This window comes from Notechis scutatus, chromosome 6 (genome assembly GCF_049901735.1).
Source record: "Notechis scutatus isolate UNSWTSFEM ecotype Mainland chromosome 6, rNotScu1.2, whole genome shotgun sequence".
In the NCBI taxonomy this organism is placed as follows: Eukaryota; Metazoa; Chordata; class Lepidosauria; order Squamata; family Elapidae; genus Notechis; species Notechis scutatus.
Genome location: NC_142014.1, coordinates 39,186,773 through 39,202,983, shown reverse-complemented (window position 1 = coordinate 39,202,983; position 16,211 = coordinate 39,186,773). Strand labels below are relative to the sequence as shown.

General features: G+C 33.8%; 1 protein-coding gene across 6 annotated transcripts in view; it reads left to right on the top strand.

Moving 5' to 3' along the window:
• The window catches only part of KCNC2 (potassium voltage-gated channel subfamily C member 2), a 76,777-nt gene extending 73,238 nt beyond the window's left edge, over positions 1-3,539 (top strand). For 3 of the 6 annotated variants that reach the window (XM_087968001.1, XM_087968002.1, XM_087968003.1), the window contains exon 5: positions 1,559-3,427. In XM_087968001.1, the coding sequence (XP_087824127.1) occupies positions 1,559-1,692 (134 nt within the window). In that variant the 3' untranslated portion in view covers positions 1,693-3,427. Of the gene's footprint in view, positions 1-1,558; positions 3,428-3,451 lie in introns of those variants that run through there. The other 3 variants (XM_026667664.2, XR_015750061.1, XR_015750060.1) reach the window with 3 other exon arrangements.
• Positions 3,540-16,211: the final 12,672 nt, after the last annotated feature.

The following is a 16,211-nucleotide window of genomic DNA, read 5'->3' as shown; positions in this document are numbered from 1 at the left end:
CCATCATCAGGCTTCTGTATTGTGTCCGTCTGTGAGTCAGACTTTTACAGTAGTTTCAGATTTGAATTTGGGGCAGCCTATTGCTGTGCCAGAATGGCTGCCCCAAATTTAAATCTGAAATCACTGTAAAAGTCTAACTCACAGACGAACACAATTAGCAACCCCAAAGATAAAATTGACCTGGAAAACCAAGGCATATACGAAGTCCCCTGTGCATCATGCCCGGCCACATACATTGGACAGACTAATAGAAGAATAAGCACCCGCCTGGATGAACACAAAAATGCAGTCAAAAAGCTGGAACACACTTCCTCACTAGTCCAACACATGGAAGCCACAGGTCATAGCATCAACTTCAATGGCACCAAAACCCTGGCCACTATAGAAAACCCTAATCACAGAATCATCAGAGAAGCCATAAAGATTGAAAAAAGACCAGAAAGCATGAACAGAAGAGATGATTCCACCAGGCTGTCAATCATTTGGAAGCCTGCACTCACAAACAAAAAAATCTCCACACCACAAGCCAGGCAAACACCTGGGCACAAACAAATCCCCCCTGATACCTCCAGCTCAAACACACCCCAACCAGGCACCCAGATGAAACCCAGCTTCCTAACTAATGATAGCCGTCCATTTACCCGAAGCCAAGCTGCACTAAAGGCCTCCATTAAAGCAACACAATGCTGCCAGCCAATCAAGATACAAAAAGAGCCAAAAAACAGACAGAAGATATTAGAGACACCAATCAAGCAGAACACAGCAAACTCCGAGACCAATAAACACAGACCAAGACTCCCAACCAATCAGGATGAAGAAAAACCATTCTGGCACAGCAATAGGCTGCCCCAAATTCAAATCTGAAACTACTGTAAAAGTCTGACTCACAGACGGACACAATACAGAAGCCTGATGATGGCAGATGAGATTCTGCTGAAACGTTGCTACAACTTTAAAAGAACTACAATGACGTGGGAAAATACCCAACCAAGCCGAACACCATATATATATATATATATATATATATATATATATATATATATATATATATATATATATATATATATATATATATATATATATATTTCTTAAGTTTTCGCGGTACATGTATGGTATTCAGCTTTGTTCGGGTATTTGTGAGGTTCTGCCAAAACGTTGCTACAACTTTAAAAGCACAACTATAATGACGTGGGAAAATACCCGAACAAAGCTGAATACCATACATATATATATATGTATGTATGTATGTATGTATGTATGTATGTATATATTACATTATCGGAAAGCCAATTACAGTATTTTTTTTAAATATCATTGATGAAACCAATAGGCATAGCAAGTATATGCCAGTGGTTTTTGCCCTTAAAATGTACAGGAAAATATAAGTTCATTTAATTTTATTGATAAGTATAATGGCATCTTATCTTTTTGTCTATTATTTAAGAAAATATTAGAACTTTTTATAAGTACCCATTGAAAACATATTATTACATTGCATTGTGTTGTTTGTCTATTTTCTGACTTGAATTCAACTAATGTCTGAATTTTCTCATGAAAGGCTATGAAAAATCCAGAAGTTTAAACAACATAACTGGCATGGCAGGCAATGCCTTGAGACTGTCTCCAGTAATATCACCTTACAGCTCACCTTGTCTAAGACGCTCTCGATCTCCCATCCCATCTATCTTGTAAACCAGAGGCTATAAGTTGATTACATTACTGCAATTTAAATGCTGCTTATTAACTAACGGAATAGCTGTAGCGTTAATCAAGTTCTATTGCCAGAAGTATAAATCTGTGTTATACTTGTTAATATCCAGCAGTAGCACTTGGATAGTTGAATATCCTAATTTTGCTTGTAAGATCCTCTAAAGTACAGTAGGTTTGTTTCCTCTTCACCGCTATTGTCCTACATTACCACAGCAATAAAATAATCTGAACAGTGTAAATAAATGACCATATTTTCAGGGAGATATATTTAAATAAATGTGCTTCCATTGATAATTATTCCATTGGACTGTCATTTCTTGTGATTCCAACCTGTTCAGAATATGTCTGAGATCTTGTCATAATTGCATAGGATGTGACTTCAGTCTAATCATGTTCATTGACCATTCTGTTTCCATTACCTGAAATCCATCTTGCAGATTAATTAGAATCATAGATGACCTAGGATTGTGTAGATTTCTTGTTGTTTTAATTGTACCATTTTATTGAAATCAGAGTGATGTTTGATGGGTCTGCATGTGGGATTGGGCAGTTTGTGTTTATTTTGGTTCTCTTTGATTTATTTTAAGTTATTTTTTTCAAAAATGTTATTTCTTGACTGATTTATTTTAGTATTGGGTTAATATATCAGAGTTCTGAATATTTTCGGTTGTTTGCACACAGATAACTACAAAGAGGTTGTCATTACTGGGTACACGCAAGCAGAGGCCAGATCTCTTTCTTAATGGCTTGGGGAAGGCACAAAACATGAAAGAAAGGTAAACACAATCTAGGCTTGCAATATTAAATTAGCAAGTGCTGCTTGGTAGTGCAGTCATATATCTTCTCCAGGATTCTTCAACATTTTCAGATGCTGAGCGCCAAGTAAACCAATATATATAGCTGTAAGAGGACAATCGTTTCAAAATGGGCTTTTGACCAGCCTTAAACCTCTAACTAAGGCTTTCACAATTTATTTGTCAATATTTCTTTATTTTTTCTTTAAATGCTTTGTCTTATGTGTTGTGCTATTGTTTTTTTGTCTGTATTTTTCATCTGTCTTCATGTTCCACAGTTGCCTTCTTCAAAGCTACTCTTTTCATGTAAGTTTAGCTGCTAAAAGCATTTGCTTCCTTCCCCCACTTTTTGATACATGTATCTATGCATATGCCAAGTATAGCTTGATAAATGGCCACTACCTTAACATTTTTCAAAATGTGGGATTTAGCAATGGTTTTTTCATTTCATTAGGATTGCCGCTTCAATCCCACATTTTTACAATCTGCATTCATTTTTATGTTCAAATTTTATTTTCTATAATTGCTTTTTCCTTTATAATGAAAACAAGGTAACATGGTTTAAGCAACCTCATGAACTTAGTTGCAGATATGAAGTTTTGGGCTGGTGAGGAAAAACACTCAACAATGTGAAAGACTTAGATATCTACAGGTTTTTTTTAAAGTATTATAAGAGATCATTCAGATTGTTGAAAATTCCCAGATTTTTGTCTGTTTAGGATTGCAAGGAAAACAGGTGCATCTAAACATGTAACATTCTTTATATAAGATGCATGTTATATAAAAATGTACAAGGTTGTATTTGAATACTTATATTTCTTGTATATGGAGATGTACCTTTTGTTTTGGTAATAGCACTTGCAGTTATAGCTGTACAGTACATATGTTTAATATGAAAATAGATTCATCAAGAAATTAATATCTGATGCTGCTATTATTGGCTACAGTGTTATACAGAATTTATCATGGATTTTTGACTGCTGAAAAAGGGACAATGGAATTTAGCCATACCAAGGACTGTACTGGAAAGAGATTGCTCCTTCTGAATGGGCCCCGATTATCACCTAACTCCTTGAAGAGAGTCTTCTAATTTTCTATGGAAGTCGAGCTTGTTATGAGGATTAAGGACCAATTTTAACAGCTGCTGCCAGCAGATGCAGTTATTAGTCACTATTGATGAGTCAACTGTAAATAAGATGTGTGCATGGAATATCAGCTTTAGACGTCTATGCCAAGGGATGCTGCATCTCTGAAACCCCATGAAAAAAGACCAACACAACTCTTTGTGTATTCTTCTTGGTCACTACAACAGGCCATACTGTGGATCATAAAAGGCACACAATTTAACAATAGTGATGTTAGCACATACGTTTCCTCATAGCAACTGTATTTTTGCAAAGTTTGTAACTTAAGAACATTAATGTCATAGGATTTTGCAAGAAGTCTTTGAACTCTCAGTTTGCTGTATCTATATTTTTATGAATCCTAGTGAATGTGCCAAGAGATGGTTTAGTTTTGATTTAGATCAGAGATGTGTGAATGCAAGTGAAAGTAGGAAACTGAAGAAAAAAAATCACAGACTTTGCCAGAATTGTATAGATGCTTTCTGTTGTTGTTTTGATTTACTTCATTGTTACCTCATAGATATTGAAAGAAATAAAATATGGGCAGTTAAATATATTATAGTTTTTTTATTGAAATGATCACAAATCAGTATTAGTAAATATAAAGTAGAAAATATGAAATAGATCTTAAAATGTATATTTTGCATAACAGAGAGATTTACTTTTTTGTGATTTTTGTGATAAAATTGTTCTAGTCTATTCAACGTCTATGATGCTTTGTTGCCAGGTACTATGTGATAACTTATGTTGTCTCCCTACTGTTTAATAAGACCTTCTCCAGAAACTGTTTGTCACCCTATTTTGAATGTAAGAACGTTTCCCACATATAAAACTCTGTATTGTGGACCTTTTTGTGAAGCTGTCAAAAGGTGCATGCAGATGCCTGGTGGAAGCCAGTGGCCATGTAACTAACCAAAATGGAGAATAAAATGCAAAAGATCTTGGGGAGGACGTTGGAACACAACTCAAAATTGCTCATATTTTCTTTTCTCTACTGTTTCCTTTTTCTTGTCCTTTCGTTTAAGCAGAATTTGGTCATTCTGATTACAGTGAGTATCTTTTATACAGATTATTTCAGGGTGAAATCAGCGTCCTATAAAACAAGGGGACAAATGCATGAATGAAGAGAGTGCTGTTATGCATCTCTCTTTTAATTACAACCAATCTGTTACCTCTGAAACAAATTGTTCCCTGCTTCTAAATTATGTTCCAATTCTGTACAGTTCGTTAAACTGCAATCCTATAGATATATCAAATACATAGCAACTAGTTTCAGTGATATTTAGTAAACTATGATATTATAATTCACATAAAATATTTTCATATTCAATACTTTACTTAACTGTAGAAAACTATCAAAGGGAAAGAGGTTTATTTATATATGCTTGTTTATATCCATATATACTTCCTTTTATGTAAGAGGAAGTCTAAAGGAACACCACTCTTTTTGTTGGTAACTATGCTTGAAGGAGGAATATAATGTACTAACAGTGGCTAACAATAGACAAATGATAAGCACTTCCTCTTGTAATACATGAAGACTAAGTGAAGTTTGGAGAGTCCAAATAGCCAAGATGGCAATCACAGCAATACAACTAAATTAGCACCTGTTTTGTACATGTGTTTATGTCAAAGATATGTGCAAGGGGGACAGGATTCAATCATGCTGCCTTTGACACTCACCTTATCTGCTTTGACAGCTCTCTTGGAAGCCTCTGGCTGATGACCTATATGTAAAATCACGAAGCATAATATATTATTCAATGTTCATTGCTAAGTTTATTATTACAAAACACTACAAACTAAAATCAATCTTTCTTTGGATTAATAGGACTGAAATGTGAGGAATTACACTAGCATAAAATTACTGTAACCACTAAGAATGATGAAAAATGGTACAGTGAAGAACAATTCTCTAATAACCATAATTATTTATAGAAATAATGCGTTTCCTATATCTTAGCCTCTCTTATCTATATGTTGTTCTAGTTTAACATGTTAAATATGGATGGCATATTTGTGTTCTGCTGTAATACCAAATGTATTTTCATAATTTTGTATACATACCTGAATCATACCCGCCCAAAAGGATGGCAATACCGAAAATAAGAAGATCTCTGGCTCCTAAAAGATAGTGTAGATACACAATTTTTTTTTTATAAACCCAGTGGCAGTGTTCAATGCTCAGTTTTCCTATCTGTAAAATTAAACTGCCAACTCAAGCTAAAATAAGCCCTCCGTCCAGTAAATTTGTACATGTCCCACATTTGTGTATATGTGTGCACGTGTGTAATTATAATTTCAAGAATTGAATTAGTATTTATTAAATTGCTTGTAAAATAAGATGCTCTGTTTATAAGGATATCCTATCTTACAAACTGTATTTTTCTTCTAACAGCAGAATAAAAAAACAGGAAGCAAACAGCAAGGTTGGGTTTACAAAGGAAAGGAAAGGAAATTGTTGGGAAAAGAGAAAAACAGGATGAATACAGAGAAGTTTAGGAAAAGAGGTAAAAGAACAGGAAGTAAATAAAAAACCAGCTATGTTTACCCAAAAACTTAAATGTAAGGAGACAAGCAAACAAGCAATCTTTCCCAAGCAACAATATCAGCCGTGATATTTGAAATCCTGCCTATTCATCTTACTCCTATTCTTTCAATTTCTTCTATTCATATATATATTCACTAGTAGTTGCTCTGTGTTTGTGTGAAGGGAAATGTGTCTTCCTATCTGATTAATACATTTCAAGTCTCTCTTTCATTGTGTGTATATACATGCATCTTCTCTGTGATTATTATTTTTTTGCTTGAGTTCTGTATTTTTATTCTGGAAAATGAAATATGTTAAAGCAGAACTTGCTTCAAATAATGGAGGAGTGGGAAAATATGTAGTTGAGAGACATATGCAAGATAATTTGGATAATTGGAAACTATAATGTCTCATTAAAGCTGAATTGGACCCTCTGAGTGTGTCATTTTGTAGTTTTAGCTTTTAATGTATTCAAGATCACATTTAGGCCACAGAGTAGACATAATGTTACAAGAAAATATATTTTTCCTTAATGAGAGAATCAAACATTTGATCCCTGACTGATAATCTCTATTGGGTATTTCAGGATCCTAGAAGTTTCTGAAAATGCTTCAATGTCTTTCCAAGACACATACATTAAATTATTTTGCAAGTTGTCAAATCTGAAAGCAGCACTACTTCCCAAACAATCAGCAGATCATAGGAGAATAATTTCAAATCCTTTAGAATATTTTAGCCAACTGTAAAATAAGCTGCTATTATAAAGATCATTGTCATTTCAATTACCAAGTATTCAACCACCTATAATCAGGAGCTAAGTGAAGCTTCCTGGCATCTAAAAACAAAACATTTTAGTATTATGATTATCCCTAAGGGACCTGAGTTTTCATATTTCATTTCTTTAAGCTATTTTTATAAAAACAAAATTAGCTAAAACAAATTTATGAGTCTATCGGATGGAACTCCATTCTCTCTGAAGCTATTTCTGCTCTGATGTCATAACAATTGTAATTGAGAGATGACAAAAATGTATGGTGTGGGAGGAGGGGTAGAAAAACATGCCTGAAGAAGGCAGGCAAATTCATGAAGAAAAATAGATGAGCTCCCACCGGCTGGCATCATGCTGAAAGGCATGCAGGAAAGCCAGAGAAATAAATACAACATTTATGTTATACAACTGAAGCTTTGAATCATTGTGAATAGTTTTGTAGCTCATGTAGATCAAATGCAGTCTTCCCAATGAAATCCTCTCAGCAGGTAAAGCTTTTATTAAAAAATATACTGGCCTATGATGTAAATGCTGCAAGTTCATCCTAGTATATTAAAATAACTCTGGAACTGTTTTTGTTTATTTAATATATCAAACTTGAAGACCACCCTTCTCACTTTGGGTGGTGGACAAGTACAACATAAAACTCTATACAAATATATTTACATAGGAGGCAATTAAAACAGGAATGAAACATTAAAGGGGAGGGGGGGCTTTAAAATGCTAATCAATGTCACTGCAATTTTTTTCATGTACTCACCACATAATTTCTTGCAAAATATCCACATTCAGTTTATTGGATTAGATTGGACAATTTGTAGGCATTATAACACAAATAGTTCTTAAATAGTGTTTGTTAGATTTACATTCTACCTTTTCAGCAGGAGCTTAAGATGTCATTCATAGTACACCAATCTTCAATTTTTCTCCATAATAACCACCCTGGGTTAATGGTGGTTCTGAGACAGGATAGAACCTAAAGTTACCCAGTCAGTTTCCACTGGTAATAGGTCTTTTCAGTTTATTCCAACCTCTTACCTTTTCCAGTGCTAAGAGGTTCCTGACAGCAAACTTATTAGCAGATACAGATTTGCCTTTTCATACCTTAAGCTCCATTTCATGAAGATACATCTGAAATTGGCCCTGGAACACCTGATACATCTGAATAGACCATGAAAGTTTGCACAATATAAACTGCCCCAATTATTTAAATAGAAATTAGATTTCCTCTGCCCCATTGCATTACCTTAAATAGCTATAATAAAACGCTCTTTAGAGGTTTTGGAATTAATTTGCTCCCTTCTATCAGCTGCACTATAATGATGGAGCACTGATATTTTCCAATTTACTATGGAAAATAAAAGAATGAAACGTTAATAAGGCATTGCTCCGTAAATCTAAATGTAGGTTTGCCTATAATGGATGTGTGTTATTGTCTAAGAAACAATAATAAAAAAGACCATATCAGTAATTTTCAGGCAAAATGTTAAAATTCATGTAGTGGTACCTGGTGGAAATATTTATTTTTATGAAAATTCTTGAAAAAGGGAGGTTCAGCATAACTTAAATATTGATTTTAAAACTGAAAATTAGCAGTAGAGTGCCTGTAGGAGACAGTATTAATAGATTAAAAATAACAAGAAACATCTGGTGTCTAAAGACAGAAATATACACAACTCTAGAAGACAATATAGAAGATGCCATTTAAAACTCTTTTAAAAGCACACACATCAGAGGTGATATTCAGCAGGTTCTGACCAGTTCTGGAGAACCGGTAGTGGAAATTTTGAGTAGTTTGGAGAACCGGCAAATGTATAAGAGATAGATAGCCTGTCTCAAGCATTAACCATATGACAAAAAGCTAAAGAAATTCCAGTGGAATAGAATAGGAATTCTTTTATTCTAACTGCAATTTTGTTAACTGAATTATTAATATTAGAAATAAAAGCACAAGAATCCTTGTGTAGCTATTCTTATATATTCTGAACAAATAATTGAAATATAGCATATAAAATAACATAATATGCTTCCTTAGTTCAGAGGAAAATTGGATGCAATTGGTAGAATTATTTTTATTCATTATTTCCAATGGCATTCTCTGGGCTACATGGGTTCTTTCTAGTAGCGCTGTTGGTAATGAATTAAAATGTGCTAATTACAAACCCTCCTGCATTTTTAAATTTGAATTTGTCTTTGCACTTTGCTGCCTTCTGTTTGGTTTGGATGAAGTAATGGTTCTTATTAAGAAATAAGAGCATTTTAGATTTAGAAGATCATGGTCTGAGGTTTGGATGGCATGTTACTTGTAGCCAAAGTAAAAGTAGATTTTAAAAATCATTATATTAGGAATGCAATACTACAAATATGGAATAAATACAAACCCAGGCTATGGCTGGAAATTCCTCTGTTGGCCTCAATTCAATAATCATTTAATAGAAAAGAAACAGTAGGCAAAGACAAATAGTTAATGTTGCTAGCACCAAAAAAATAGGGACCTTAAGATGAAATCAGAGAACAATTGACTGGAGAGGGATTTAGTTTTCAGTGGTTTTAATATGTACAACTAAGAAAAAGACTGGATTAAATGTTTCAGGAATAGAATGTGATAAAACAGAATTTGAAAATGAATTATTATAAATGATGAACTTGTTATTGCTAAAGTGTATAAACTTTTGTTGAGATTTGAAATGGAGGAAGAACATGCTATAGAACCTATAATGAAATGGGTCAAGAATTTTAATTATAATATTCAAATAGATAAATGGGATCAATTGTGGTTAAAAGTCTGAAATTAACATTGTTTTATAATTTAAAAGAAACCTTTTAAAAGTGATAGACTATTGGTATATGACAGCAAAAATGTTTAAGATGTAAACATAAACTTTTAATCAGAATTGGAAATATGAAAAACTTGAAGGAATATTTTATCCTGCATGGTAAACTGGTAAAAAACCAGAAAGACATATGATATAAATATATACTGATCAAAATGTTAAAATTTAACATTCAGATGAACTGAAGACTTTCCTTATTAGGATTTATGGATACTCAGCTAGAAAAGGTTCAACTGGTTTTATATATGGTAATACAGTGAGATCATTATATGCAGAAATATGGGAGACATCAGAAGCATCACTGATAGAGGAATGGATTGTGAAGATGGTTGCAGAAATGGCTAAATTGGCTTGTTTGATCAAGTAGGGAACTACAATTATTTTTATAAAACACTAGAAACCCTTTATAGACTTTTGCTGAAAATGGATAAAAATGAACTTCTGATTTCAGCATTTATTGATTTAAAATATTGGTTTATGGGAACTATGCTTTGCAACATGGGAGGGAGAGATGGTAATTACTGCGTTTGTAACTACTGCAGAGAAGACTGGAAATTGCTTCTTTAGATATCTTGCTTTTACTTGCCTTTTGTTATTCTTCACATAATATTTTTTTCTATTTTCTATTTCTATTTCTTCTTTTGTACTGTATTTCTGTAGTTATTTTTAAAAAAATCTTTTAATAAAAATCATTTAAATAAAAGTAAATTTTAATTTGACTTAAATATCTAGCTGAACTGGAATGAATAAGCTTCCTAACAAAATAAATTCCTTTAGGCAGAAGAATTTGTACTTATTGCTCCTCTATATTGAAAGCATCTTGCGTTAGCTCTGAGTTGGTTCTTATCATAGCTAATAGATATTCATGTGAATATCTGAAGTAACATAACTTATATAATATAAGAAGCCCTTTCTGTTTAGGAGTAAAATCCTAAAACTAAGGAAATCAGAGTAGCAGGGGAAAAAAGATATTAACCCACAATGTAAAATATTGAACAATCACATAGTTCCTACTCAGCTTATGCATGTTTCTTGACTCATATCTGGAAACACATTTACATTTATTGGACATCTCAGTAATGGGTTGGGTGTCAATCTTTTTATAGTGAAGATGTAATGTATTTGAGGGGTTCTGACACATGTCCCATTTTGGTCTAATATTCACATTAACAAAGTTTGGGAAATTAAAATAAGATATAAAATATTAATTAGATCTTGAATTGTGTACCCCCAAATATGGAATTTATTCATTTATGAAGAAATGTATACTTAATGACCTTTGAATGCAGCTCAAATATATTTTTGATTTTTTGGAAATAAATTCCAAAATTTCTAGCCTAAAATTTTGGACTAAAATGTTTTCAATCTCAGCTTTCTGACTGACACTTTATGATATAATGGCAAGAGTGATCAATTTCATTCCACAGGGAAAAACTTTTACTTTTTTAATATTGGTTAATTTCTGGGTTTTTCTATACTCTCTGTGGATTATTCTGTTGATTTTTTTTTTTGGTACACTTTTGGTCTGGGATAGATCTAATTATAATGCATTGCTTTAGTTTTTTATCTGGTAATTTTTGTATATTATGGCAATACAAATTAATTCTTCTTTTATCACTTTGAACAAGTTTTGAACAAGTTTGAACACTTTGAACAAGTTTTTTTTTTATTGAAGGGAGAAATTTATAGTCAAATGTCTTCTAAGAGTATAACTAGGGCTCAATGATTGCTTAGGTCTTTCTTTTTCAGAATTAAAGAGAAAAATCTATCAGGGTCTTATTCTTAGTTCAGACTCTATAGAAATATATTTGCAGATGCCCATCATCTGCCAATGAATCATCATATACCAGCAGCTATTTAATCACAATCCTGATTCAGACATAATTTTCAATTGCATGCAATATAGTTAAACTTCACTGCACCAGAGCAGCATATTTGGTTTTATTGTGGAATTATCCCAAAATAATACAGATAAATTAAAACAATAAATGAAGCTGTTTAGATGTGAAAAACAACCAGCTTTGAGTATATTTTTGAGTCTGGCAATCCATCATCATGTTTTATTTATACATCATGTTTGCTTCATCATTAGACTCTCTTTCAGATGAAGCAAGGGAGAACAGCAGATTGTATATATGCCAATATCTCCAGATTGTGCAGCTGCTTCTGTTTTCAATATCTACAAATTTAACATTGACAGATTTTAATTTCATCTTTTTTCTGGTCCTTATATTTAATGTTTCTTCCTTCAGACAATCACTGAAATTGTAATGATACAAAACTATTTCTAAATAATTTTCTGGCTTGTCAGCAACTTATAATTGGTTCTTCCCATTCCATGAAGGAAAGACTGACTGGAAGATTTACAAAGCATTTTCTTTTTTTAGAAAACAAAACAATAGCTGTTATCTTATAGATGCAGGCAACATATAGCAGGGTATCAAACAGATATTACTGTTACAGATATTAATCTGAAACAGATTAATTCAGGCTATATAGTGCTGTACCTTTTGTGCCATTTATAGAGGTTTTTTTAAAATCTTCCATCAACCATGCACAGCAGTTGATCTGGGAATAACAGATTTAATAGTGCAGTTGCTACATTGATTACTAATCTGCTTGACAAGAGTGGCTTGACAAGAGGAATCCGACATTTGAAGCCCATTTCCAGGATCCGTCTGTGTGTGGTGGCTCTTGATGCACTGACTCCCGCCTCAGTCCACTCCTTGTGAAAGTCCTCAACACTTTTGAATGGCCTTTTCCTGACAATCCTCTCCAGGTTGCCGTCATGCCTGCTGCCTGTGCACCTTTTTCTTCCACACTTTTCCCTTCCACATAACTTTCTATTAATGTGCTTTGATACAGCACTTTGGGAACATCCAACTTGTTTTGCAATTACCTGTTGAGGCTTTCCCTCCTTATGGACTGGGTCAATGGTGGTTTTCTGCACAACTGTCAGGTCAGCAGTATTGTGATTCCTACTGAACCAGACTGAGAGACCATTTAAAGGCTCAGGAACCCTTTGCAGGTGTTATGGCTTAATTAGCTGATTAGAGTGGGACACTTTGAGCCTAGAATATTGAACCTTTTCACAATATTCTAATTTTTTGAGATTGTGGATTTGGGGTTTTCATGAGCTGTAAACCATAATCATCTCAATTATGTCAAATCATGGCTTGAACTATCTTGTTTTGCATGTAATGAGTCTATCTCATATATTAGGTTCATCTTTTAAGTTGCATTCCTGAAATAAATGAACTTTTGCATGATATTCTAATTTTTCAAGTTTCACCTGTATCTCATCTGATTCTTATCAGTTACAATCTGGAGAGGCAGATGTTTTTATAACACATCCATGGAACCTGCTCACAGAGAGAACAATTTTCTAGGAAATGTAACTGTTGCCATCTGCCACTAATTCCTGCTTGGCCAGATAGCATAGGATGGGTCTTCCTCCCTTTGCTTTGTAAAAGTGGGTTTACATTTTTGATACAGTATTGGAGAACTTTCCAAAAGGAACTTAACACTGCTGAGGAGAAAGGGGAAAAAACTGGATTTCTCCTTCTCTCCTCTCTCAAATAAGAAACAGCAGTATGGCAGTCAAAGCAGCTGGTAGCATTCGCCCCTGGGAAAAGGCTAGACAGCACCATTCCAATTTGCTGGAAAATTATGGACACTTTCCAGTTTAATTTGGATCCAACACAAGCAATCTCTATATTCAGTTTATATCACTAGCCAAAAATATAGCTTACAGCTTATTCATTAAACATAAATAAACAATAACATGAGCTAACTGGCCAAATAAGACAAGGCAAGCAAAACTAAGGAAAGAGAGAAAAATGAACCATGGGGAAGAATTCATAGTAACTACTCTATGTTAAAAGGGTCACTGGAAACAATAGTGTGGGTAATTGGCATGAATAGTTCAAAAGGACTGGCTTTTGGTTGTTCCAGTTTTTATCTTTTAAGTACACAGAGGCAGCAGAACAGAAATAGAAAGCGGGGATTCCTCTTTTTTTTTTTAATGTGCCACTAAGAAAACAATTTGGTAGACGTATATTAGGCTTTTCTATGGGCAACACAATTAGTGCTGGGCTATTTGGACTTCACCTTGGCCCACTTGAAGAAAGAAGCAACTGCAGTTCTGAAGACACAGTAAAGCTTTGGATTACTTAACAATGACCAAAATAAAGGACATAAATCTGTTCATTTTACATAATAGAAAATATGCCCCTATGTGAAAGATAATTATAAGAATGATATATTACATCTACACAAAAAACAAATACTTTGCTCAGTTGTCGTTTAAATGTATACATAAATCATTCTAAATCCTGATTTAGAAGCTTAGGTTTCATTGACAAGTAGCAATCTAAAGGAACTATTGCTTGTATGAATTTTTTAAACCCATCTTTTAAGCAACTTGATGCTTCTGAATCATAACTTCCAGTAGCAGAAGCTAGTAAAAGCTAATAGTGAGAGATTGTGAAAACTGTAATACATCAGCATTTGGAAGCCCGCAAGTTCTCCAGTCATATTTTAAAGGAAGTTCACATGATATCCTTCAGCATATTGTTTAATATGTAGCATTGTAGCATTGTTTTGTCTTGTTGCTGAAGGAGAATTTCCCCCATCATTGTTTCGACATATAGTTCTACACATAGTACATATAGTCCAAATAATAACATGTTCAGTCCTGAGCAAATAATGGAATAGTACTTAAATAATATTTTTGAATTTTATTGACCATAAAAGGAAACTGGAATAAAATGTTCAAAAGAATATTTTGTCTTCTGTAGAGAATTACCTTTATAGAGATATATTGATGTTGATTTTAGCAGTACTCTCCCTGCAGTATGAGCTGCACATATGAATTACATTAACCTATTTATAGCTTCAAAGGCTGTACAAACAAAGCATCAAAACAGAAGAGATGAACTTTTTGAAACCATTTCATGCTGAGAGCACTAGAAAAGATACGATGAGATTAAGGCAACAAGATCGAATAGCCAGAATGGCATGAAGTGAAAAGCTGTGATGTTTCAAGCAATCACATCCTGTTGAAAGAAGCTGGTTGCCATGGGAAAGAAGGAAAGGAAATGGTGATTGGATGGCTGACCTGAATGTGTGTATGTATAGCCTGGAGGAGTAAAAAGGTTACAGGCCTCACAAAATAAGCAAGAAAAGATGGTAAGCAAGAGAAATCCTACAGGTATCAGAGGAAAAGGCTGCACCATGTTTCTTACCAGCTGTCTTTATACTGATGCCTCATCTATTGTGCAAGCAGAACAGAGTCCAGCTATCTTGTGAACAAATGCAAAATAAATACAGCAAGCTTTTCTTTGAGCTTTATATAGTATGATCTGGCATATAGAGTGTCTTACATCAAGTGGATGAAAAAAGCTGTTTCCATGACATTCTTACCCATGCTGAACTTAAATAGTTTACTACATTCATACAATCCACAAACCCACAGACTAATCACATGGAAAGGGTTCACACATCAAGGCCATATGACTGCCCATTTAATGATTTAGTGGATCATGTAAACCTTGTTCATGCATACCATTGTACAAAATGTGCCATGCGTACCATTGTACAAAATGTGTGTTGGAAAGAGGCATCCAAACATTTGTGCAAAGTTGGAAAAGCTGTACAGAAACAAAGTATTTTTTAAAAATGTGAGAACTTTTGTTTCTGAAGGTAAACATGATTTACCTATTTTTTAAAAAAATATATGGCTGCCCATGTTATATACAAAAAAAGCCTAGGTTGATAACCCAGGATTCAAATAACAAAAATAACAACAACAAATACAACTAAATTAAAACTCTCATGTAACACTAGTGCACTAATACTCCATCTCAAGAACACAAATGCTGGACTTATCTCCCATCTTGGCACAATGCCTGTCTTAACAACCACGTGGAAGGCAAGGAAAATAAGGGCCTTCTGTCCTTGGATGGAGGCTATTTCATAGAGCAGATGCTAGTACAGAAAAGCTTTACTTCCAGGTTCCATCAAATGGCTACATGTAATACAGGTAAGTCTAGTGTCCCAAATCTATTCAATTTGGTGAGATGGGTGTATTTCCTTAAAATAGGCAGTCACTCAAATAGCCTGGCCCCTTGTCATTCAAGGCTTTAAATGTGATAGCTAAGAATATTTGTAAGCTACAGCTGGTTCAGAATGGCACAGATAGTTCTGGAGATTCCTAGGATGGAGCTGTTATGCAAACTACATTGGTTGCCAGTTTGCTTCCAGGTCCAATTCAAGGTGTTGACTATCACTTTTAAACCCCTTCATGGTATGGGACCAGGTTATTTGAGGAACTGACTGATAGAATAGAATAGAATAGAATAGAATAGAATAGAATAGAATAGAATAGAATAGAATAGAATAGAATAGAATAGAATAGAATAGAATAGAATAGAATAGAATAGAATACTT